Source organism: Anas platyrhynchos, chromosome 1 (genome assembly GCF_047663525.1).
Source record: "Anas platyrhynchos isolate ZD024472 breed Pekin duck chromosome 1, IASCAAS_PekinDuck_T2T, whole genome shotgun sequence".
NCBI lineage: Eukaryota > Metazoa > Chordata > Aves > Anseriformes > Anatidae > Anas > Anas platyrhynchos.
Genome location: NC_092587.1, coordinates 13,550,571 through 13,577,644, shown reverse-complemented (window position 1 = coordinate 13,577,644; position 27,074 = coordinate 13,550,571). Strand labels below are relative to the sequence as shown.

At 37.3% G+C, this 27,074-nt stretch overlaps 1 protein-coding gene and 1 long non-coding RNA gene across 3 annotated transcripts in view; one reads left to right on the top strand and one right to left on the bottom strand.

The window, feature by feature from the left end:
• Window positions 1-27,074, top strand: part of RELN (reelin) — a 286,969-nt gene that overhangs the window by 39,646 nt on the left and 220,249 nt on the right. For both annotated transcript variants that reach the window (XM_027459428.3, XM_072031502.1), the window contains exon 2: window positions 5,314-5,424. In XM_027459428.3, the coding sequence (XP_027315229.3) occupies window positions 5,314-5,424 (111 nt within the window). The remainder of the gene's footprint in view (window positions 1-5,313; window positions 5,425-27,074) is intronic.
• LOC119718071 (uncharacterized) lies at window positions 12,566-16,008 on the bottom strand. The gene is made up of 3 exons (XR_005268673.2): window positions 15,906-16,008; window positions 15,510-15,723; window positions 12,566-12,848 (listed from the first exon to the last, which is right to left on the bottom strand). It is a non-coding gene; the product is annotated as an uncharacterized lncRNA (long non-coding RNA).

Genomic DNA, 27,074 nt, shown 5'->3' with positions numbered 1-27,074 from the left:
GCAGTTCAAAGCCTGCTGTTACGCTGCTACCTCCACCTGTGGTACACGTGCAGCAGCAGCTTTGCCAGCCTCCTTCCTCCTGACCTGCTTCCTCCTCAAGATGTGTCAGCCCCCGGCATTGCTGGAGGTGCCACTGCACCTTGTCCCACGGGAGGCACCAAGGCCAGGGCTTGGCAGAAACCTGCTGTGTGAAGCGTGAGGCATCTCCGGCTGCCTCATCCCCCTGGCTCTCAATGAAGTAGCACCTCACCACTCCCTGGAGGATCAGGCCAGCCTGCCCGCATGGCTGGTCTCTGTGATTACTCTAGGAGAGCACAACAGCGTGCATGTGCTGAGCATTCAGGGAGTTGCATTCAGCAGTTTTCTACAATTGTGAGCGTGTGTCTGTGTGTAGAAAATTGAGGTGTGGGCCTCACGCCTCATGATTTCCAGAAATGCCATTGTCTGAAAAAGTTGTATGACAGCAACCATTGTACAGAAAAAAGAGTAGGGCAAGGTGGCACTGGTGGATATTTCTGTGTTGTTTCCCTTGATATACTGCTGTTTTCGTGGATGTTTTTGCAAAAGAAACTGAAATTTTCCACCTAACCCATATGTTCCTATCTGCATAATTCAAGACCTGAAATTTTTCTAGAATCATAGAATACCTTGAGCTGGAAGGGACCCAAAAGTATCATCAAGTTCAACTCTTGGTTCCACACAAAACCACCCAAAAATCAGACCATGTGTCTAAGAGCATTGTCGAAACGCTTCTTGAACTCCAGCAGGCCCACTGCTGTGCCCACTGCTCTGGGGAGCCTGTCCTGTTTGAGTCCCTTGTACTAAACATCTCCAGTGTTCCCAGCCCACTTCTACAGATGCAATTTCCTCTTTTCCACCTTCTCACTGCTGCTTTGCCTGGCCATTGTCTCTTCTTGTCCATCACTCCCCAGTTCTTCTCAAAAAAGTCTCTCTTCTCCTATTCACTGCATTTATCCCAGTGTCACTACCTTCCCCATCCCACTTTACTCACTGTTCTCCTGTGAGATCCTGCAAAAAAGATTTGCTTTTATGTCTCCTGACATTAAGTTATTGGGATGGTGCTGGTCCAACTTTAGGGGTAACTTCATTCTTGTGACACTTTGCACATTTTTGAGCTTTTTGAGAAATGATATTCTGCTGAATTTTTTTTCACAAGGCTTAGACTTTTGTTTAAGATCCCTCATTTTTGCCCTTTCTTTCCAACCAGCTGACATCACTTTCTGCTTTAAAACACTGAGACACTTCCCAGATAAAAAAGATAATTGGAACTGAAATCTCCACCAAGCACTTCTGCTCCTACAAAGCAGAGTAGCCAGACCGAAATACATTTCACAGAATTTTTTTCAACAAGCTCTGAGTCAGTACCCAAATCACCAAGCACTCTGAGAGTGTTAAGCGAGGACAGAATCTCCAGAAATATTTAGATGCTAAAAATGAAAATGCCTTCATTGAACGTGTGTGAACTCTGAATTTTTCCATGTGTTTATAATTTGTCCAAGCTTGGAGAATATCTCTTACACCAAAGCCATACCCTTTTGAAATTTCAGTTCCTTTGGAGAGAAGGAACTGATGAAAGTGAAGAACACTGGAAAATTTTAGCTGGGGCAATGCAATCTTTCCCTCTAACCTCATCTCAGAAATGAATGAAGTGTTTGAATGAATTTTCTTCTTCAAATAATTCAATCAGCATGAAGCAGACACTTATAATGAAAAATAAAATAATTAATAAAAAAAAAGCCCAAGAGAGTAAAACTTGGCAAAGATCTAAGGATCTGAAAATAGAGGCTTACAATGGGAAATATTGGGCAACTGTTAAAGTAGCAGTTACCAACATTGCCTCTAATATTTGCAGTATGCAAATGATCAGAGCCTTGAGTATGTCATTCCCAGAAATATATTCTCAGTTCTTGTCGCTGGGTTATTTCGGGGCAGCCGAGGGCTCCCTATATATATCTGCGTCATGGGTACCCTGCTCTCTCGCAAGCTGCCTTCCCCTTCCAAGACCACTGGGTGAGAGAAATGAGCCAGGGCTCTCCACTCGCCCCAGGGCAGCAGCCAGGATGGGGTGGAAAGGCTGATGTCCCCGTTGCTCAGCTGGGCAATCCTCGGGGTTAGGGAGGGCTCCCCACATCTGTGCTCACCCAAATTCTCTTCCTAAGGAAGGTGTTGTGGAGGATGGCACAGGGACTCCTCGTTCTCCTTTCTGCCATCCCCTTTCAAAGTGCTACTTCATGCAATTGTTTCAGGAGTCCTGTTTGGTGTTGTGGAAGCTGTGTGGCCCACCAGGTGCTACAAGGTGGGTGCTGGGTCTGCACCAGGCCCCCCTTGCCACCAAGTGCCAGGTGCCTGGTGCAGCTGTGCCCCTCCAGGTGTTGTCTGTGGTCCAGGTGGGCCTCAGCATCATTCTGTGCTCTTGAAGAGCCAGATATTTGGCATCAACTGCACACAGCATGAGCCAAGGTAGAGGCAGAAACAAAGCCTGATGGAGGGGATCTCAGAAGAATATTTTTGTTGATCTTGGAAGGGGAAGCTGAGAGCCCTCAGGAACAAGCCCTAGCCCAAAATAAAGCCACGGTCCTGTTGCTGGTCTTGGTCTTTAGCGCTTGGCATGGTGTGTCTTTTCTTTCATTTTATGGGAATCTGATATATTTCACCACTGGATAGAGAAAAAAGTCATCACTGAGAATGTCATGATTAATTTTTTTCCTCTTGAAGAACTATGAAATTATTCTGAAATGTATGACACGTGTATAATAACAGCCTAGTGCTCTGTTTTAAAAAATGTGCTAGAGGCGTTGTGCAGTTTCCCAGAGGCTTAATGAGGGAGCCATACTGTGTTGGAAATTTTTCAACAATAAAAATTGACCTATTACATGCTCATGTAAAATGAGGGTTGACAATCACACAAATATGTCCAAAATCAAATACAGGCATTGTAAAATATCACTTCTTTCCCAGAGAGAAACTGGTCACCTGTTCACAGTAGGGTTTTGCATTATATCCTATTCAGTACAGAATAAGATGCTTCCCCACAGGGAAACAAAATGGCAGTGAAGTACTGGCCCAGTGCCCTTCTATGAATGCTTTTCGCTGACTGTTTTGCCAAGTCTTCAAAAATAACGCATAGGCATATTTTTTCAACATATGTTTTGCCTTTTTGTTGCTATAAAAGCACAAAGGGAAGAAAAGGTTCTGCGTTATTCACCAGTTCATCATCAAAAGAAGAAGAATTCATTATTTGCTTGTTTGATTTTCTCCTTCCCTCTATAATACTTCTTTTATTTTCTAAAAGTCTAGGCCCTTTTGCCGTTCTTTTAAGACATATCTTAGAAGTGGCCACTTCTTAAAAATTGAGTATATAGCTCTGAACCTGCAGTCTGCATTCAGGGGAAATGTCTATTGTAAAACACAGAGATTTGGAGTTTTGGGAGCAGAAAAGTTGGATGCAGTATATTGAGTATACTATCAAATAATCAAGAAAGGAAGTTAATTAAATACTAAGTGTTGAAGAATAAATTAAATATGGTATATATTGCCCCTCAGAGCAAATTAAGCCTCTGTCAATGTTTGCATGTTCTTTAGATATTTCTTAGTAAGTTTTAGCCAATGTAGCCTGAATGACACATTAAATGACTGTTTGGATTTAAAAAATAAAAAAATAATGTTACATCGCTGCATGTACCTCACCAGTAAATGTACTTGGAGTTATCTCACAGCACTGTGCTTCAGTTCCTTGGCCAGTCATGACGTTCCAGCAAGATAAAACGATTTGGGGAGGAGGAACGTGAAGTAAAGAGAGGTCAGACTTTATCAACAATCTTGTCAAGTACTGATCTCTTTGTGTTAAGGGATTAAAGTATAAAAGCAGAACCAGGGTGGTAACTCAGTATACCAAACTACAAATTATTGGACTCTTCTTCAGCAGGGAAATGTTTTTGTGTTTTTGTTTTGATCTCCTTTCAGGTTCTTTGCCCTTGTTAATTTATACAGTTAAAAAATATATATATATCCTATTTGGTAGGACATAGATTTGCAATGTAGTTTGTAGTTTTGTCCACATTTAAATAAATACAGGTAAAGATTTACAACAAATAACATTGAAAAGGATGAAAAAGGTTAGGGGAGAAAGAGAATAAAATTTACCTAATTGTAAAGCTAACTACTTTTTTTTTTTTTTTTTTTTTTTGGAGGGGAGGGTGAGAGAGGGGAGCATTTCCTTGTTCTGATTTTCAGTTCAGAGGTATATGGATAGGATATTATGAAGCAAGGAAGGTTGCGTGCTGCTGAAGAGAAGTCAGAGAAGTCATTCTGGCTATAAAGGATATTGCATTTATATAATGGGAAAAACCTATCACTGAATAATTTAGGTCTTTCCAAGACAGAACCACTGAAGCTGATAACGTGTGTAGAGGGATACAATCTGAAGGATGCCAAAATAAAAATGTGAGAATTAGTGTTTATAAGAAGTAAATAGGTATTGTGAACAGTCAGTTTTAACAAAAAATACATAGATTCTATTGTTACTTGTAGAAGTTATTTGGATGATTACTGTTAATATCTAAGAATCTCTTAAAAATGTATTAACGAGTTATTTAAATTTATGTAATCTGTAATGACAGATTACATATCTCATATAACTTAAGTGTACAATACTATAATACAATATAATATAATCCCAAAAGAACAATATCAAAACAATCCTGGTTATTTCATTGCTTTTACTATATTCTAATGCATTGACAATTACTTACAAGCCATATATTCCAGTGCTGTGTTTTATTAACTCATGCATTTAGTTTCTATGGTATAGCTTAGTTTTGTACTGCTAACAAAGGAAGCTTCCCAAGTAGAGATAGCCACCACTGCTATTCACATGTTCATTTCAGATCCTGTTGTAGTGCTCAGTTTCTGTCTGGTGCCTGCTGTAGATGATTGCTGGCACATGACTTATGATTCATTTAGGAATAGAAGCTGACTCAAACACCAATAAACACCAGTTGTTTACTTGTAAAACAGTCAATTTTCTTTAAGTAAACCCTGAGGAAGTTGCAAAAGTGCATACTGAAACTTGGCACTCACAGCTTGAATGCTGAGCAAGTTGTTTGGGAAAATTACATGGGAAAGCCAATTTAAAGTCGCTGAAGTGTTGTAAGTATTGGGGAATTAGCCAGATTTGTTGTACAGAAGGTGTAGCTGGGATCTAGTTCAATGGCAAGAGTCTGTTCACAGAATGTGTGTAGGGTTTTAAATACTGCTTGTAAATAATTACACATTTTATTTCTCTCATTTCAGTGACTATTTCAACAAGTACCTTCTTTGATGGCTTACTGGTGACTGGCCTATACACCTCTACCAGTGTTCAGGCTTCCCAGAGTGTTGGTGGTTCCAGTGCTTTTGGATTTGGTAAGTCTGGTGTAATTCATGTTCTGCAACCCAGGCTAATTAATACTCGGTCCAGTGCTTGGTGAGAGAACATCAATAACAACATGGTTATTTACACTATGATTTAGACTCAGTAATCAACAACACATGAAAGTCAGTGGGAGTCAATGAGATAAGGCAGTGGCAGTTTTTAGGCAGCTTGCATTCCTTCCTCCACTTTCTCTGTCTTTGGTCAGCCCTGTATACTGATTTTTGGTATACCGAATTATATGAATTTTAAAAGAAGAAAAACCTCAGCAGCTGATCTGGGCAGAGCAGCCTTTTATAAATTGGGTGACATTTGGTATAAACCGAAACATTTAGCTCCAAGCATTTAACTCTTCTTGGACTAAAAAGCTGATTCCTTTGAGCTTAATGTCAACCTACTTTTTCAATCCACTTAACAATAGTATCTTCCTTAAAACTGGAATACTGGCCAATGTATTTTATATAACCAATTATTTTCCATGTGGGAAAAAACAAAGTTGTAGTACAAGCGATAGGAAAGGTTTTTGTGAAACTTTTATATGCTTCAGGTTCTGCTGTTGCATTCAGTGGCAGAAGCCAAGCCAACTGCATTAAGGACAAGCACTTTTGAAAACTACCCTCCACATTTCTGCAAGTAATTTACCACTATATGTTCATCAGGTTGTTATTAGGTAGTATTTTTTATATTTTTACAAATAATCTTCCAAAAAACAAAACATTATCTCTATGATACCATGGTGATACCTGGTGGTGATCATGTTTTCTTGCATATGAAACTTGCTTGGGCCTGTGAGCATCATACAGCAGTGGTATACTTGGTCATAAATGAAATATTGTAATGTAAGTGAGCTCATGTTGTAAATAACACATTATTTAAGATTGTGAGTTGAGGAATACCTTGAGAACAGCTCTACTCCTGTTAATAGCATCAGTGATTAACCTCAAACTGAGTAAGATAAAATGAACAAAAAGATGCTTTTTTTCTGGAAGAAGCAATGCTGTTCTTTCTCATTGCCCACTACTCTGAGTGGGATCTGTCAGGGTAAAAGAGGAGGAAAACACTTAATGGTGGGAAATTTCTGGGGGACCAAATGGCTGGCAAGCCTATCTTTCCAGAAAATAGGTCTTTAGTTCATGTCACTGGGGAGATCTTCACTTTGTGCTGAAAACTCACCAGGCAAGACATGCGTGCCATGTTTAATCACACTTAAATAATTTAAGAATGGAATGCAAGTAAAATATTTTAAGAACCTAAATAACTTTGTGCATTTACCAGAGTAGGCCTGCATTTTTTCCCGAATTTGTATCTCTATTTGTGGAGAGGGGCTGTTACCGGGTTTCTCACTTTGACAGACCTTATACTACCTTGAGATGAGTGACAGGAAAAAAGACATAGCCTGTTTCAGTTTGCTGAAGGTCACTGTATAGCTCTGGAGGTGTTGCTTTGACCATTCCATTGCTGGTAAGATAACCAACAAATAAACCAGTTCCACATGTTCCAAAAATAAAACACAAGACTATGGGCTGGGTAAGTCTGAAAGGCAAAGTGATGTGCAAGCAGTCAGGCATGGGACTGATGGCTCCTACCATGGAAAATTACACAAACTTCTTTCTCCACTCTGCAGTAAGAGCTGGACTCTTCCAAAAAGCATTTAAAACATGTGACTGATCTGCACTTAAAACTATTTGGTACTTTAAAAGTTAACAGTAATTTTAAATTTACAGTCTGCTGTTGAAAGAAAGAGTAGTCTCTACAGTATGTTATATATAATTTAATATCTTAGCAGGTAGAAATGGAATTGTTTCATTTTCTGAAGAAAACTTAAAGCACTTTTTCAAGAAAGCCTGGATCCATCTGTTGTGTCATCATTTCTAATTAGCAAAGAAGCTGCTCCTCCTTTCCAGCAAGTGATTGGGATGTTCACATTAGATTCAGCTTGCTGGAATTAATCTTTTTTTTAAATGTTGAGAACTGTGTAAGGTTCAGAGACAAATCAAAGATTTGTGTGGTTTTAGCATAGAGTGGGTGGGTAGACAAAGATGGTTCTTTAAAAAAACAAGCATAGCAATATTCTGAAATTCGGTTGATAGTAGTTACTTACAGAGCAAGGAAGAATATTTTTTCTCCCTTGTAATATTTCCACTGAAATACTCTTGTCTGCATTACACAGGTCATGCTAGATTATCATAATCTTCTAGTCTGCCCCAACTCTATGAATTCTTCCCAACATACACAAATCTGTCTTTTGTGCCATAAGTTACTGTATTGTGGCTACAATTATCTTTTAATTACCTAATTTAGGAAATCACTTGATAGACACACAATCACTGTCAGTTACCGCAGTTAGTTAACCATGTCAAGAACTTTGAAGAAAACAGATAAAATGATAGTACTAGCAGGTTTAATTACAAGGGTTATGAATTCTTTCTTTTTAGTATATATTGTGCAGCCAAAGAAATAGTTCATGTTTTTTGTTTGTTTGTTTGTTTGTTTTTTCCTGTGGGATTATACCAACATGAAACTTGCTGAAATATTTATTTGGAAAACTTTTTAACAACTCCTGGAGGGAGATATGAGTCAGCTTTGGGGAATAAAATTAATAGTCATCTTATTTATTCATCTTTTGTCCCAGGCTGAACCATTGTCTGGATTCAGCTAAAGTAAAACTAAATCTGTAAATCTGAAATTAAAACAGGGATAAAGCATAAATGTATAGTGGAAACCTCATCAAACAAATTGTGATGGTCCCTAGAAAAGAAATTGTCCCCAAATCTAACTTTTAGACAGTGTTGTTTTCTTTGTAAGATCCCTTTGATGCAACAGATATCCTGAATTGCATCTCTCCAGTATTGTTTCCACTCTCATGTCTGAACCTGTGGGTATCTGAGACTCCTTTCCACTTCCTTCAGTATTGCCCTTAAAGCTCCATTCTTGCTTGTCATCTCCCCCTTTTTCAGGCCATATCATTAACACCCCATCTCTCTCTCTCGGCACACTTTGGACTCATGAAGGATCTCTCCATCCCTGTGTGTCCTTGCTTTTTGCTTGCTTTTGACTCTGACAGCCCTTGCTGCTCTTTGTTTCTTTTCTACATCTTGTGGCATTTGCTAGCTGCACTCTGGGGTTTATCAGCGCACTAGGGCTACTCTTCCACATGGCCAGGATGTCCATATGGTCATTTGGGGGCTCTCACTGCTAGACTTCTTCCAAAAATATAATAAAAGAGCGGCATTGAGTAGTACCACAAAACACATTTGGAACCTTCAAATGCAGTGATGGGGTTTGAATGGAATGATGGCTTCCAAATGAAATTGAGGTTCAGTGGTGCTGGGGAGTGGTAGGGGGACTGATACATAGTCACAAGTATGAGAAAGCAGTTCAGCTCCTCCACAAATATATGGACTTGAAAGCAAGAAATGCAATATCATTTATGCAATTAAAGGAGAAGATTAGAGCATAATCCCTTAGCAGCGATAAGGAGCACTGTGTGCTGAGAACCTGAGTCTGTCCTCATTACAGAAAATATAAGCCACAGTTACACTAAAAAATTTATCTAATTTTCTGTAAAATCGTAGTTAACCATTACACTAATGTTTATATTTTAATGAGCACAGAATAAACAAGCAATTTTACGATAATGCTCACATATACATTAGCCTTTTAACCTAAATTTAAAAGGCCCTTTAGAAAGGTTCTGTTATTTATGGTAGAGACAGTGGATCCGAGGCTCTCCCTGCACTGGGAAGTTTCGCTACCAGTCTAAGTGACTAAAAAAAAAATTGGGGTATGTTTTCTGTGTAGGTTTATACAACTTGTAAGTTACTATCTTTTAAAACAGATGTCTCCTTTCCACAGTGAGGTTATAAACTTCTGGTGAATTTTAGGTTTTGGTTAACTCTGTGAGCTACTTTGTAAGAGACTATGAGAGTGATGTTATCTGGAAACATTTTAGTGCCTGAACAAGACACTAATTGCATGTGCTAGAAAACAAAACAAACAAACAAACAAAATAGTATATTAAAGATCATCTTTTAAAAGAGTATATGAAAGATCATCCTTTAAAAGATCATCATGAAGTTTTCCTGTTTTGCAGCTCTTTTTTTGTATATTATGAAGGTTGTCGCCATTCCTGTAAGTAATACATTGAGTCTTTGAGATTTAAAAAATAAAATAATGAAATAAAATAAAATAAAATAAAATAAAATAAAATAAAATAAAATAAAATAAAATAAAATACAATAAAATAAATAAAATAAAATAAAATAAAATAAAATAAAATAAAATAAAATTAAATTAAATTAAATTAAATTAAATTAAAATAAAATAAATAGTTACAAATATTCCTTAAAGTATGGTGAGTAATAAATTTTCTAGAAAAATGCCTGGAAAGAGCAATCATCAGAAATAATTTCTTGGCATCACATTCTATCTCATGCTGTTTTAAATTACTCTGTTCCCTTTTGACAGAATTAAGGCAGTCTTCGCATAATCTTCTGCTCAATGTTTTGGTTACATGCATATTTTCATTCCAGACTAAAACCAAAACCCCTTTAAATTTATGGCTGAAGGATCTTTGTGATCTGGTTTGCAGGTCACTTGTAGTCTTAGGGCAGGGTTACTGCAGGTGAGAGTCATTGATGGTGCTTCTGATCTCATCCCTGGAGGAAGAAGGGCAAAGAAGGTGCCCAGGTAGTAGACGGGCACCAGAGTGCCATCTCCAAGAAGGTACAGTGGGATGTACTCTGGTTGTGCAGGTGGTACCTTGGTCCAGACTGAGCACTGGAGATGTAAGAGGAGCCCATGTGCTCCCCCTGCTCCTGCACTGGGCATGTGGTTTGGAGCCTCCAGAGGCTCAGTTTTGGCATCATTTCGTGCTTAAACACTGTTGGTTCTGGGGCAATGTTTTGCTTGCAGATTGCGACAGATAAAAGAAAATATCCCCCGCTGACATTTTAAGATGGAAAAAGGCCAACTGTTGGATTTTTATTGTTAGGTGAGCCCACAAATCTGCTCCCTCCTGCTCAGTCTTTGCCTCTCCATGCTTGCTCACAGCCTTAAAAAGTAAGGAATAATCGGCAAATGCCAGCTCCTGAGAATAAGTTTTCAGCTATGTACATACGACTGCTCTTGAAGTGCAGTTCTATAACTTACTGAAATTGCTGTGGATCCCTGGTTTACTTTGTGACAAGCCAAATGGGCTCCAGGACCCTCCCTTCACACCGGAGATATTTGCCAGAAACCAAACAGATGGTAAACTAGGAAGAAATGACCCTCGGCATTCTCATTAGAACAGTTGGGGAAATTTTAATAGGCCCCCATTTGCCTTGTGCTGTATCTAATACCCTTTGAACTGCCACTTTTTTTTTTTCTAGTTTGTTACAAGTCAACTACTGCCATGTATATTTTAATAGGGATTATCAAATACAATTTGCCCAGAAGTTGTACCAACCCTCCGCTGCTAATTAGCAAAGTTTAAATAATCACTGAGTTCTGGAATAATTGGAAAGAAACACTGTTTTTCCTGCCAATGCATAATTACCAATTAACAGGAAGATAAAATATCTGTATAGCAGTCATATCTTGGAGAATTTGTTAACAGTCAATTAAATAGTGAGTTGGTGCCAAACTGACATCGGTCAAGAAAGTTTACATTTGAGTTTAATTTTAAGATACTCCCCTCTGCCAAATGCATGTAACAAAGTTATAGCAACCACAAAACTTTCAAAGTTTGTCTGTCAAGATGTTTGTTTAATTACCACTTATATGTATTTATGGCCAAAAGTTGACCGTTTCTACAAAAAAATAAAAATAAAATGACTATCGTATGTGTCTTAGACAAAGGGCTTAAGCTTTATTAATTCAAGTGGCAAAGACATTAACTGTTGCTGACCCAACAAGGAACTGTGTCCACCTGCTGAGAAGGAAGATTCCCCACACTTACACGGCTGAGGCAGACAGTAGTGACCCAAGGGTGGAGGAACAAGAAATGCTGAAAATACTTAAATTGGCCTGGTTTGGGTGTTGTGCAATCCAGCCCCATCACCTTGAACACCTTCACCCATTTCTTCAAGTACTCTTGTACTTGTCAGTTTTAACCCAACTGCCTGCTGGGGCAGGAACAGCTTATCAGCCCTGGGTCTTGGACATCAAAATCCAATTTTGCCTAATCTGCTGAAAAGCCCTGAGTTACACTGCAATTTAACATACATAAAAGTGAATGATGGCATCTGCTCCATGATATATTTCAAACATCTTTGGTGAATTATAATGATGACAGTATAATAATTCAAGCTTTTAACCTTACAAATATACCTATAGAACCTATTAGTAATGGTGTTGTCAAGGTGGCCAAGGTTGAAAAGTAGAATGAGCCTACGTAAATGTGTGGCATGTGTAATATTTTTTGTATTTGTTAGTTTTGAATAGCAGGTGCAGATGGCAGTTCAACACTACAAGCAACACTTAATGTTTTGCAGATGGAAGGATAGGTGGTCACTGTGGTGGAAACAGAGGAAAATTTTACAGTGTGGTAGTGCTTATAAAAGGGCCCCTGCAGTTTTCAAACAAGAAAATGCCTTTAGAGGCAGTTCTACATAGCCAAAAGTAAAGTGCTAATTGATGTGTTGAGGCCCATTCTGGTCTAATTAAACAAGAATGTTTATTCTGTAGTGATGGTTTTTCAGGTCTTATATACATGTGGTTTTCTTCCCCGGGATGGCTAGAAAATAGTAAGGGAAAACCTTACAGCATCATAGAATTTTAATGTGATTTTTTTGTATTATTATTGAATTTTAATTTTTAATAAAAGGCATGTAGTAAAAAACTGATGTAAAACTTTGTGAAGTTATCATTTTTTTTTGGCTGGTTCATATTCCTGAGAGGAATCTGATCCCAATAAGGTATGGATTTCATAAAAAATATATTAAGAGATTAAAATATTCATTGTGACAGGTTGGGGATTTTTTATCTGTACTAATAGCTATTGAACGCAGTAAGTAATATTTTTAAAAATGTGCAAATTATAGGTCTTTTTAGTAATGTGGAATAATTTATATATATATACACAAGTACACATTTTTACATATGTGTTTCTTTCTCATTCTCCTTATTTCACTCAATTTTCAAATACCATCTTCAATTGCTGCATTTTGAATGCTGTTAACCAGCACATTCCAAATCTTTATTTTTATGTAAAAACAAAAGGAAACATGTACAGTGACACTTGTGGTTTTATCTCCATTTACCAATCAGAAAATAAAACAAATGATTAAGATCAAGCAGTATCCTGTAAGTTTGGCATCCACCTTAAGAGAGCTGTGATCTGGCTTTTAGAGACACCCAGTACTGTACTGCAATTTGTATGTTGAGAAGTTCCAGTTCATTCCACGTGTCAGACCCTATATGTCAGACTTGGCACCTGGAAAATGAGATAGACTTGAGTAGTAACCATGTGGGAAAATCTGGTGCAAGTGACAAATTTGTAGAGTTTCTAGGTGTGGGACAAAGGTAAAGCACAGAAGCGCTACACAGATCCAACCATTTAAATCCCACCTAAAACCCAGTGAGGTTCCCTTTAGGCCTCTGAATCTTAGAGATTGAATCAGCTTGTCTGCTCTCATGAGTGGTCCCAGAAACTCTTAAGTCTCTTGGACTAGTTTGTAAGCCTGTAATTGCTCGGTTGTGGAGATTTTCTGATCTTCCCCCTAAGCACTGCCCTGGCTGAGATAGGCAAGGACCCCCACCACAGCTACTAGAACCCAATACATCAGATTCTCCTACACTGCACTCAGTTCAGAAAACAAACAAACAAACAAACAAACAAACAAACCCAAGACAGATGGAAGAAGGAAATGTGTGGCAACAAGACACATGGAGTTGGTCTGGTCATTTTCTTGCATATTAGCTAGTAATTAGCATACACATAAAGTCTGAGAACTTGACCTGCCCACTTTTCCATGCCAGGAGGCAAAAAGAAAGTATCCAGAAAGCAAGCAATGGTGATGTAGCTTTTGGGGTAATTCTCCACAGTGACCTGTCTTTGGGAGGAAGTGTGTGGATTTGCTCAGTTTTTTGTTCTCATTGAATCTTACCTCAAAATCCATCTTCTCTGTGCTTATAAGAAAATCATTCCTGTTTGGCATTGATTAAGGAAATGTCTATTTGTGACCCAATTGTCTTTTATTATTATTTTATTTTGTTAACTCTAATATTTGCCTTATTTGTTCACCAGTTAGAGAATGATTTCTAAAGCAAGGACTTTCTTCTTTATTATTCTGTACAAAGATGCTGGCACAATACAACCCAATCTTTAACTGTACATGACTGTTATTATAATACAGATAATAGTGCATAAAAGTCAAGGAAAAACAAATTAAGCCTTCATTGACTGTGACAACAATAACAAAATACTTTCCCTTATAAAAGATGTTGTCATCATGTTTTGAGAGGTACATTCAGCTGGATTGACAGGCTGAAGTTGCATGGCAATTCTTAGCAACAGAGGAATATCTTTGATAAAGAAGAGGAAAAAAAGCTATCATCTAGAAATCTAGGGTCATCTTAAAACTGCATTCTGTATGGGTATGTCTCAGAATATATTAAGCAAATATTCCTGTGGCTGCAAGAACTTCACACTGCTAACATGCCTGCCGGCATAATTTCTTGTCTTGTGCCCATTTCTGTGGTGCCTGATTGTCATGTGTTGTGTTGCTACAATCAGTCAGAGTCCCCTCTCCCGAACTCTCCTGTCGTGCCAGGCCTATTATTTTCCCTGCATTTTGTGTTTATCAGGAAGCGATCACATATTCAAGATGAAATTATGGGGCTCTTGGACTTCATCAATTAAGATGCATTGAAGCCTCTTGCAAATGTGAAATGATATTGGGAAACGGTTATTATTGTAATTCTGAAGACAAGTTTGTAAACTAATTTCTGGCATATTATGGCAAACAAATGTTGTGATCAGACTGCTTCCTCCATATCTGCCAATTTGTTATATTTGTAAGTGGAGCTGATTAGACTTATAGGAAAATTGAGCTCAAGAGCCCTATGTTAAGCTCCTGATCATCACCTGTCGTACCAGTTATTTCACTGTTTGCTTATCTGTTATCAGTGTTATGACTGATAATCATTTGTATGTTTTCACAGATAGTTCACAATAAAAATCTGTTCCAGATCTCGTAAAAAGCATAATCCAATTTTAAGAATATACCAATGAAAGGGAACTGCTTACTGCAGGGAATGTTTGGTACATCTGCATTTTTATCAGATGCAGATACACTGAATAGAGAAGAGTACTAAGGCCTTGCTGCTGTGCCATGCCCTGGGAGCAGGGTCAGCTCTCTGACCACTTGTTGCACAGAGAAAGGGCAAAAGCACCCAGAGCTGCTCCCACTCAGCCATAGCTGCAGTGTTGGCAGGTGGAGAGAGGAAGGGGTTGTCGCAGAACCACCCAGAATCACAGAATGGCTGAAGCGTGAAGGGCCCTGGCATTCATCCTGTCCAACCCTTGCCCAAGCAGGGACACCCAGATCAGGCTGCCCAGGACCACGTCCAGGCAGCTTCTGAAGGTCTCCAAGGAGGAGACCCCACAGCCTCTCTGGGCAGCCTGTGCCAGTGCTCAGTCACCCACATGGCACAGAAGTACTCCTGCTGTTCAGGCAGCACCTCCCAGGTTGTGTCTATTGCCTCTTGTTCTGGCACTGGGCACCACTGAAAAGAGCCTGGCTCCATCCTCTTTGCCCCTTCCCTTTAGGTATTCATAGACACTGATGAGATCCCCCTGAGCCTCCTCTTTTCCAGACTGAACAGCCCCAGCTCCCTCAGCTTCCATCATAGGAGAGGTGCTCCAGTCCCTTCATCATCTTCATGCTGGACTCTGTCCATGTTCCTCCTGCAATAGGGGGCCCAGAACTGGACCCAGCACTCCATCTGTGTTCTCACCAAGTCTGAGAGAAAGCATCACTTCCTAAACCTTCTGGCAATACTTTTCCTAATGCAGCCAAGAACGCCTTGCAGCCTTCTTAGCAGCAAGGGCACATTGCTGCCTCACATTCATCTTGGTGTCCATCAGGCTTACCAGGTCCTGTTCTGCAGAGCTGTTTCCAGCTGGGTGGCTCCAACATGTCCTGGTGCCTTGAGTTGTTCCTCCCCAGGTACAGGACCCTGTACTTCTTGTTGAACTTGATGAGGTTCCTATCAGACCACCTCTCGAGCCTATTGAGGTCCCTCTGAATGGCAGCACATCTCTCTGGCTGTTCAGAGAGTCCTCCAACTTCTGTGTAACCTGCAAACTTGCAGATGAGATGAAATATTATGCCCTTGAATGGGCACAAAGTCTCTCTCACAGCTTGTGCCACACCATAAAAAAAAGGTGTTTACTAACACAGTACTGTTAAAGTTTGTTGTAGAGCTTAGGAAATTTGAGGATAGATTGAGGTGAAAATTATGAAATCTTCACATATGGGAATATTACCTTGCAGGAGTCCGACTCTGTCCTAAAGTGAGTTCAATCCAATAGTCCTTACTACAAAACTGCAAGAAAGAAGTGCAGTCCCTCACATGAGTTTCTTATTCCCTGAGACATGGGTGTTCCTCAGTTCTGCCCAGCTGGATTTTATTACTGAATAAAATCCATCATTACAGGGTGCTCATGCCAATCCAGGTATGTCTTTGCACCTTATAAAGCTATTGAAGGAAAAGAAGAAAAAAATGTTGTTGTTTGTTTGTTTTTCTTACTAACAAAATCTGTTTATATTTTATTAGTTTATCTAATGACTGAGTTTAATTATATTTTATGAACTGCTACACTCCTGTCATATGAATCCTTGTGAAAAGAAAGTATGCTCTTTAACTTCAAGATAACTTCAAGACATTAAAACCCACAAAGTAGGATTTTATTTTTTTAATTTTTTTACATTTGTCAGATGAATCAATATGCTGTAATCCTGGCCTCATTTCAACCCTTAGGAAAAATAATGTAATTATTAAAATCAAAGGCAGGTTATAACCAAAGCATTTGTCTTCATAAAGCCAAGCTTGAGCTGGTTGAACTCTTGAAGGAAACAAATGTTCAGGAGAAATCCAGGTGATAAACAAATATAGTATCAGACATCTGTAAAGGAAAGTAAAGATGTTTTGCAGCTGTGTGAGAATATTTTTCCCTGATAAAATCAAATTAAACAGTTGAATATTGAAAGACCCAATGGTGTTCTGGAAAGATACAGCACTTGTGTAAATACTAAGTTGAGTTCTACTTCATTTAAATAAAACTATTTAAATAATTACTTGACAATGTTACTTTGGCAGCCTTACAGCAAGTAATGAGCATTGTTACATAGCAGATTATTAATAAAGTCAGTATTTTGCTCTTCTAAGATCAAATTTGAGAGTTGTTACAAGTCTGTTTGTGGACAAAAAATTGACACAAATATATTATGACATTAGAGTCGTACACCAGTCTCATGTCATCACAGTCACCTTGACGTTCTCTGACATGCTGAAAGGATGATGTAATTATCAGAAGATTGAATCAATAAATACTGACAGCATTATCTGTTAAGATGAAGAATATGAACATTAATAAGGTCTAGATTAAAAAATAAATAAATTTAAAAGCTGTTTTATTCTGCTAGTCTTAATTTTTAGAAAGATTAAGTAAATTCTTCATTTTGATGTGAATAGTGGATTTGTTGAAATATTCCATCTGCTTGCTCACCAAACTCATTATTTTCTCTCTGCAAATGAAAGTTTACTATCTTTAAATTCCATAATAAAGGTCTTGGATATGACTTTTTCTTGTTAAGTACTTTAATTTATCACTGAGCGTGTAATAAGTAATATCATAGGAACTAGTGACCAATCAGTAGTCGTAATTCACTCACACAGGCAGCTTTGTCATAACATTCGCTTAAGGAAGGCTAAGATGTAGTGAACTCTTGAAAAAGTCTTCAGTCATAATCTATCAGAGTTCAACCAAAGTAAACTGGGATGTTTCACAAAGTAAAGCTGCTTTAGCTGCAGTTTTCAATGAGATTATAAAAGTATATACAAGCTTCTAATTGAAGTTTGACTAAAGAGTTAGCATGAATATGAAATTCAGATTCGCACTGAAGAATTTGTCAAATAAGTGTGATAATCTAAAGTACTTTTTGCTTAGTGTGGAATGTTTATTTGTTCTCTGCTGAAAAACTGTAACTGAGCAGTATATGCAGGATTCAAGAACTGTTGCACTTTTTATCTTGAGAAATATTTCTGGCGGACTTAGTTATTGCTATTTTACATTTTTAAACCCAGGAAATTTTAGGTTTTTCTTCTGTATTTTATCCATAGATGGAATTCCTCCGTTAATTTTAGGTACTTAATTTTTTCTGTGTGGGGAATTTGGGTGACTGGCTGGAAGCTGAGGCATTCACACACAGACGTGCCTTCAAGTGCCCCATTTTCCAAGGACTGACACTGACATGAAACGTACTTCTGAAGGTCCAATTTTCTGACATTAGCTGCTATTCATCCAGAGGAATTTTGAAAGACGTCTGTCATATTCAGTTATGAAAAAGAGTTGTGGCAAGCAGCTGAGCTGGTCCCCCTTGGCTTCCTTTCTGCTCTGGGAACAGAAACAGGCACTATGGGGACATTAGTCATCTTACTCTGCAGTGGCCATCTAAGCTAGACAGGTGATTTGTCTCTAAGTCACTGTTTCTTGCCACTGATTTTAGAAGGAACTACGGTGAGTAGGTTAGCTGTGAATCTCAATACAACAGAAATCCAAATTTAAGTGACAGGAACCTCCCATATTGTTGTCAGCATCAGAAACCCCTAGAAGTTGTGTCACAGTTGCTTCTTTATTTGATAGAACAATGTAAGAATATAAAACAGATGAAGCATTGGGAGTGCAAATGCTACAAGGCCAACTATAGACTATTCTAAGATGGTGTCAGACATATTGTTCATTCTTAGATTAGCCATGTGGACAATTCTGTGGAAAAAATGAATCCAAAGGAAGATGTAGCTGTGCTTGGTAGGGCAAGCCCTTGTTGTTCCGGACAAATGGAGCTGTGTGGCAGTGAGCTGATTAACTACGGAAGCAATAAGGTTGCACTGGATAGTTTCATTCAAGTATGAAGTTATAATCTCTTCATGTGCTTAAAAAAGTTAGCTAGATTGAGTGAACTCAGCAGGATAGAACAGATTGACTCACAGAGACTGAAGGACTTCATAAGGTCAAACATTTTGTTACAGAAGATTTTGATTTAATAGCATATGAAGCATTTTAAATTAAAGAAAAAGAAATGATTGTGCTATTTCCCAGAAAACTAGATTTAAGATCTTAACTGTCGTAATAAGAGATGTGTAAAATTTGTTGTAAATGGACAACAGTCTGGGGAAAAAATGTGTCTACTTTGAATAGATTATGAGAACATTAAAAGTTTAATACTGGTAAGTCAGTGGCAGAGTATCTCTGGCCCATAGCAGAGGACTCCCTTCTAGCAAAATTACTGCAGTTAATAACCAAAGCATAAATTTACAAACCAGACAGAAGAAATGGACTGTGGTGATTGACCTTAAAATAAAATGTTTACAAAGTGCTATAACTGGTTAATTTTCCTTGCCTTTTTGTATGACTGAGCTTTGTAATATCAACATTTGTCAGTGAAATATGGAGATTGATACTGTTCATTTATGAAAAATGTCTTTAGGAATTTTGGTATAGTTCCAGCTTAGATTTAGTTGAGTGTAAAGCAATCATTGAAGTACAGACTTTTACACGTAAGAAGGAAATCCAGGATTTTGTCTTTTGAGAGAAACTATTTGCAAAAGAAACTGTCGAGACTTGTATGAATTCCTCTTCTCTTCCTTTCTACCTTTATCTTTAAGAAGGTGGATACTGCCTAATTACAGTCCCAAGCAAAAATGTCACTTTAAAGAGATTTAAAATGCCAGCTGGGCTAGGATGTACATTCACACATCTCACAGCACTCATCTTCACTGTAGTCTCCATTATACTTAGTGGAAGCCAAGGGATATTCATCCACCCACCCATACCTTAATGGATGGCTCCCTAGTATGTCTTGTGTCACATCTGTCCTCTGCCCAATGCCTTAAACATCTGAGATGGCATTGGACATTACTGTGCAGTAAGTACAGCTGGTAAAGCATAGGGGATTAGAGTGCCCTAAGGCAGAGGGATGTCCCATGCCTTGGGCTCCGTGAGCTTGGGTGGCCAGACCTCTACCAGCTGCAGGGAGCTGAGACTCCTGTGCAAGCACGTCTACATTGTCTCGGTCTGGAGCCGAGTCCCCACCCTGGCTTTTCTGCTTCAGAGACTCAGGACATTGGTTACGGTAACAAACCCACTTCACAGTTCAGCCTTGGAAGCAGCTGAAGTGCATCTATGGTTAAAGTATAGCTTTAAAACTATAACTTTTTACAGGTAGAAACTTTTTTATTTAATAAGTAAATTAATTTATTAAGTGCTATTCTATTTAACATCATCTTGCTGGTACAGGATAAGAAAAAGGAGGAAAGGTTATTGCTAACACAATCTGTTTTTATGCTGGCTGTGGAATTTGTGCTATTGCAAACCCTCTGAAGTGCTTTCTCAAAAGCTGGTGTAGAAGAGTCTCGCCAGGATGAGTGGCTTTTCATGCGTTGTTTTATTGACTCACATTTGATGGTTTCCCATGTGTATTTAAAGGCTGAATTCCAGTCCCTAGTGAATGACTCCAAAAGCATTTTAATTTTGAACTGAATTCATTTGCAATTTCCAATGGAGACATCTGCCGATCAGTTACGAGAGCGCCCAGGTTCTTGAGTCATACCTATTGTAATCTTGTTATGTGCTTTATTTTGAGCCTTTTGTTCCATATATTTTTTTTTTTAAATGAATGAAATGAAATGAATGTAATGAAATATAAATGGCTTCAAAAAACAATGTCTTTTATTTTAAAAATCCCACCCATATATCAAAATAGGTTAAAAACTCATTCAACTGTTGTTTACTTTCATGAATTAGTGTCTAGCACAAAGTTCTACTTTGTCTTTATTTTCATTGTCTATTTTAAATGACAAAAAAATCCACCTCATTTTACTAATAAAATAAAAAATACAGTATTAGCTTTATTTTATTTGTCAAAAAAAAAAAAAATAAAAAAATAAAAAAATAAAAAAACACACACACACACAAAACTAACCACCTTTTAAAAGCAAGCAGTTGCAACAGAGAAAAAAGATGAAATCTGGTACTGATAAAAATTGGATACCATCAAGTGGATATTTTCAGGGGAAACAATTGTAGGCATGGTTTTACATGTTCTTAGAAGCCATGTGAACAGAAGTTCATTAAATTACAAACATTAAATTCTATGCCATTTTACTTGCAGGTTTGTTCTGGTACAGTTTTCAGAGTAAGAAAGGGAGAAACTATCACTTTAATTACAGCAGTCATGACATGCAAGAAAACAAAAAACAATAGAAGCATAGGAAGCTGTACATAGTTTAAAAATTATTCTAATCAAGGGAAAATACCTTAGAGTCTTTATAAATAGATTTTGTAAATGTTGTGCCCTGAGGACAACTAATAATTCTGAAGTGTTTCCGGAAGCCAATGTAATGAAGCGACCTATTTAAAACAAAACAAAACAAAGCAAAACAAAACAAAACAAAACAAAACAAAACAAAACAAAACAAAAAACCATTTGGGGAGGAAAAGATACTGCATTTAGATTGCTATTATAGCAAAGCACAGCTTCGCCACTTTACATGCAACGAGAAAGGTACATGCAGCAACATTTATTTAATGGAATAAGATAATATTAAGTTGAAATGCTATTAATAAATGATAACTTGTCTTTCTGTGGCTGAGCAGTACTTGCTGTTTCCATGAAGTACAAGGTAAATAGTGAAAAATAATTTGGTATCTAGATATTATATATTTATTTATTGGCAGCCTGATCTAAAAGCTGCATAGCTATATATGGTCTTTGGTATGTGCCCATTTAACTGTGATATTTTCTGTGGAATTTGAGCTTTATTTTGAAAAAAAAAAAAAATAAATAATATAATTTAGAAGATTTTAAAAGGGGATTTTTAACATTACTAGAAACCTTGAAAACTATGCTGGCTCTAAGAAGAGCCAGCATTTTCTTTCTTGGAGAGGTGGTAAGTTGAAAAGATACTAACTTCAGGGCTTGATCAAGATTTAAGTTTGATGCTTGTTTCAGCAGACCCTGCAGCTTGGGAAAGATTGTCCCCTTTTAATACAAGACCCACATGGTGAGTATTTGTGGACAGAGAACTGTCCCCAGATGGGGACCTTGCGGTTTGGCTCTGGTCCCCTGGTGCCGCAAGAACCATAACAATGATGCTGAAGCTTGAATGTCTGTGGATTTAAGCTCTGTCTTAAAGCTGGTTAGTGTTTTTATCTCCCAAATTCCTATTGCAAAATTGTTTCAATGCTTCATTTGCCTAGTGATTAAGAAGGATCTAAATTACAGTAAATTTATTCAAGTCCAGTTTCTACCCTTTGTTCTTATACCATGATAGTCCTTTGGCTTAAACAGCTCCTTTACAACCCTGTTATATATAGCAATAGCAGTTATCCTCTCTCTAAACAAGACAAGCTTTTTCTGTCTTCTTTTATGATATATTTTACATTCTTCTCATCATGCTGGTAGTCCTTCTCTGCAGCTGCTTCAGCCTAAGTTAATCTTTTTTGAACACAAGCGTTCATAATTACACACAATAATTGAAGTGATGTCTTAGCAATGTATTACTAGTGCCATACTAATACTCCCCCCGTCCTTACTAGAAATGATTGAGCAGATACATTCTAAGGCAGTGTTTCCCTTTTTTCACATCAGTACCACATTGAGACTGTGATTGACTAACAAGTATTGAACTTTCTTCTCTTATTTCCACCTTAGAGCTGAACCTATTTTTGTCACTATCTAAGGTGTGTGATCTTACACTCTCTACAAGAGGCAACTAATTTACTTTTTTTTTTTCTTTCTTCCCCCCCTCCCTCCTCCCAGTGGTCAATCATACTCCCTGGTTAAAAAGTTGCCTAACTTCTCATTTGAATGTGGCTTGTTGGTGCTCCCAGGACATGACTCGTTATACCTTTTAAGCTGTGTCTAAAAGACCTTTATAAGTCCCATTTTCTTTATGTAAGGTTACCGATCTACTGACATGAAATCACATCTCAGTTTTGAGAACTAGATTATAACCTATAGAGATGGAACACTAAGATTTTAGTGTAAAGAATCTGTGTCATATTCAAGCAAAAGATTTTATTATTAGCTTCTCTCTGGACTGTAGCAATTTTCAGCTTCCTTCTAAAAATGTGAACCTGAGCAACAGGTATTCTTGTACCCCTCAATTCCTCATTCCTACAGGTTTCTGTGCATTCTGTTTTGTTCTGCTTTCTTTTTAAAGTAGACTCCCTTTACCAATGAGTCACACTTTGTTTACCATATTCCGTCTGACTAACCTGACTGAGTGTTTGTTCCAATATTTGTATCATTCAGAAAATACTGCCGCTGGTGATTTCGGATCTGCTTCCAGATTACCAACGAAAATGTTGACAAAACAGCAATACTCATGAAAGTGCTATTGAATGGAGATTTGTATGTGACAGCTGGTGCAAGTGATTCAAGTGCTTAATGCCATAAGTAAATACTTTGATATTGTATTGGACTATTTTTGAATAAAAGGATATGGTGTTTTTAAGTGAAGTACCTCATGAAAAGCTGGAAGTGATGTTTTGATAAAAACTGAATAGGTGTTGAGAGTTAAAATCAAAAGTTTCAGGATATTCTTGATGGAAAATATTAAAGCAGATTCTACTATTTTCATGCTCTGCTAATTAACAATGGGGAAGAGTAGTTATTGTAAGAAATTCAAGCAGTTCAATAAGAATTAGCTTGATTAATACATGCAGAAGAATGCTTCTGTTAGTCAAATACTGTTTTCCTCTGAGATCCCATTAACAATTTGATCAAAGTTTAATTACAACATAGACCAGTTATGTTTAGATGACACTGAAAACATCAAGGTCCTTCAAATAATGGGTTTTTATGAAATAAAGAGAATCAGTAATTGTCATGAACCAAACTGAAAGTCTTCAGTTTTCATTTTCAGCCAAATGGCTGTACAATATAGAGAAGAATACTCATTTGTTGACGTCATATTGCACTATAATTATTTTTTCTCATTATTTGTGGGACATTTTAGTTCCAGAAACCTCTTTAGTACTTGATAGGTATGTGCAGGACCTCTTGGATTTTGTGAGCACATCTTTCTAAAGAGATCAGTGACAGAGAGACCAATGTACACTGAATTTCATGAGCCCTGGTTTTGCTATGGAATTAATTGATTTATTTGTGTTTTTTTTTTTTTTTTTTTCTTCTGAAGAAGGAAGGTGAAGAGAGTTCACCTCTGCAGTTCTCTATTGAGGTTTGTAATTTGAGAGCTTCTTGAAGAGGTAGATTGAAGGGGTAAATTGTAGAGCAAATCCATATGGGATTCCATATGGGAATGTCTATGGAAAGTGTGGAAGCAAGTAGAGTGAGAAGAAAGGTATGAGATGAGTGTGTACAAATAAAAATGTATCTTCTTTCTTGTGAAAAATTAATTCAGGACCTCAGACGTAGGTTTCTAGGGAGTTTGAACAAATATCTTGTACTAAATGGAGGTCAGTCTTCAATCCATGGTCAATATGGGAATTCCAGGAATGTGCTGTGATATGTGGCATAACTGCGTTTTTAAATTCCATATAACACAATCCATTGGTGGTCCTTCAGAAAAGAGTGAAGAATGGGATGTTCTTTCTTTGAGCAGTTATAGGGAAAACCACATAACCACATTATAGCTCAGTAGAGCTCTGTGGAGAAAACATAAGCAGGAGTTCTGTTATTCCTGGTTAGATTGTTGGAACAGAGAAATGCATTCCTTCAGGAAATCTCAGCTGGACAGAAGATTCAAAAACTCTAATATAAGGTTCGTTATTACATGATTCTTGTATTATTACATGATTTTAAGACATATTTTATGCATAAAAAAAAAAAAGGAAATGTTATAACAATAAAAGTTCTAGGAAGGAAGCTATGAACAATATCTTCTATTAATGATTCAACTCTAACAAGATAAAGCTATCATATGTTGTCCAAGCTTACTCTTTTTTCCTGCAAGAAGACCTACACTGATATGAAGCACAACTGCATGTACAACTATACTTGTAGAGATGGAGTTCTTGTCCAGATGCTCTGAGACATTTCAGGCTCATCTTTGAGTAGAGTCAAGCAATCCAGTGATCTCACACTTTTGATGAATAATGATTCACAATTTTGATGAAAAATGAAATATTAAAATGATCCACTTCACCAAGAAAGATTTGTTCATCTCACATGGTATTTGTGGGGAATGTTGAAGATAATCTTCAACTTTCATCTACTAATATATAATTTTTCTTAAAATGTTGGTGAAAAAAGTAGGAATGGTATGTTCGTTTCATCTTTGGGACAAGAAACTTGGATACTTTTGAGTGTATATTCAGGCTTCACTGAATAGTTAGGTTCATTTTGATCCAGATTTCTAAGGAAAGTGCAGTGAGCTATTTCTGTCTCTGCGGTTTCAGCCAATTTCATTCATAATCTTGATCACGGTTCATTATAAGTTTCCATCACCAGACTTTTGTGGAATCACTACCTGGCAGTGAACAACCATGGCTTTTCTGGTTTCCACAGCCATAGACCAGCCATTGTTACTTCCCCTACATTGTTACTCTGGGATGGTCCTGCAGCCAAATGACATTTACATGTAATAATGCAGTCCTTCCTTGATACCAGTTACCTTCATGGTTTCAAAGCACCTAGAAAGAACAAAATGAAAAATGCATTACCCACCACTGTTTCTCAGAGATTTATCATAACCTCTCTTCGCTTCAGCGTTGTTTTTTTTTTTTTCTTTTTTTTTTCTTTTTTTTCTATCTTTAATGTTCTTCTCTAGACAATCTTTCAGTAACTCTTCTTTACACTTCAAAAAGGAAATTGAATTTACCAAGGTAGCTATCTGCAATGGTATGATTGTCCTAAAACTGTTCACTCAAGTTACAAGTCTCTGAAAATTTCCATTTGCACAGTAAGTAGAATTAATAATAATAATGAAAAAATAAATATCTTTATGGACATCTGCAGTGAATATAGGGAATGGGAATATGTTTTGGCTCATGAACTGTGTTCCCTTAAAAGAGTCCTTTTTTCTTTTTTGATAGGGAGTCAAAAAAAAAAAAAAAAAGAAAAAAAAGTGCCTGCTGGCAAGAAAAAAATTTCTTTCATTTTCTTGTTAATAGTTATACTGTATGGCTAGCTAAGGGGAATTACATTTTTTTTCTGCATATATTAATTTTATGTGTTCTATAATCCCTGTTATCAAGCAGTGCCTGAAATTCTTGTGCAACTGAATGGGACGGGACACAAGTTATAGATAGCCTTCTGTGGAGCCCATCACAGTCAGCTATCTCTCTATGTTGTTTATAAAATGAGCATAATCATTTCTTGGGGAGGACTGGATCATTAAGCATTTAAAGTTTAGGTCCAAGTGGTCTGGATCATACTAATGGAAGTTATCAGGCGCTAACATCTGAAGTGTTTACTCAGCTTTTGTAAGAGTTTTACAGCTTTATACGTTCTTATCAGTAGCTGACCTAAGTAGGTGAAAGCTAATTTGAAGTTGTCTGTGTGAGCCTAATCATTCACAGGAGTGATTTCATCATAGCCAGACATAAGATAGTAAGATAGCTAGTTCAAGTGGTAAAAGTTACTGGTGTGGATTTAACAGCTGTGGGCTTCACTCATATAATGTGCACTTGGATGTGATAAAATGCTTCATTTCCTTTAATTTACTATTAAAAAAAAATCTCTTAAATATATCATTTAAGAAGGAGAAAGGAAAACAGAAGCATTCAAAGCTAGAAGATATTATACATGTATTTTCAGTCTTTCCATTATTATTCTTACCCATGACTACAAAAATACATTTTGTGTTGTCTGTACCCTTTTCTATGTCATAGAGTACCAGCAGCCCTTGAGCTTTTGATATGTTGCCAGTACAACCTGCAGCTCTAGTTGTGCACTGTTGGTAGTTCAAAATACTTGCAAGAAAGATAGTTGGAAAACTAATTCTGGAAACGATTTCAAAGTGAAATATGGCAATTCATTGAGATAAACTGCAAAATAAAGACTAGACAGTGTTATAAGTGTAGATTGTATCAAATTCATTACAGACCCAATTAGCAATCACAAATGTTCTGCCATGAAAATGTTACAAAATTAAGTCATTGGGAGATATGAACATCTGTACATTACATTTAAATTTGATATCTGGTGATCTCAAATGAAAGGATGAACAAGTCATTTGCTTTTCTGGCAGAGAAAATTCCTACTCTTGCAGAGTATAGGGTATAAATTACAACATGTCAGTTGCACTGGACTTGCAAACCTACATGATTAGTTTCCTATGACCAGTGTATATTTACTTGCCAATACAACCATTGGTACTTTCCTATATTTTCTGATTTTTCTGAAATAGCTGATAATAATTAGTAAGGTTACTAATTAGTAAGGATACCTGAAAAATGATTTTATTT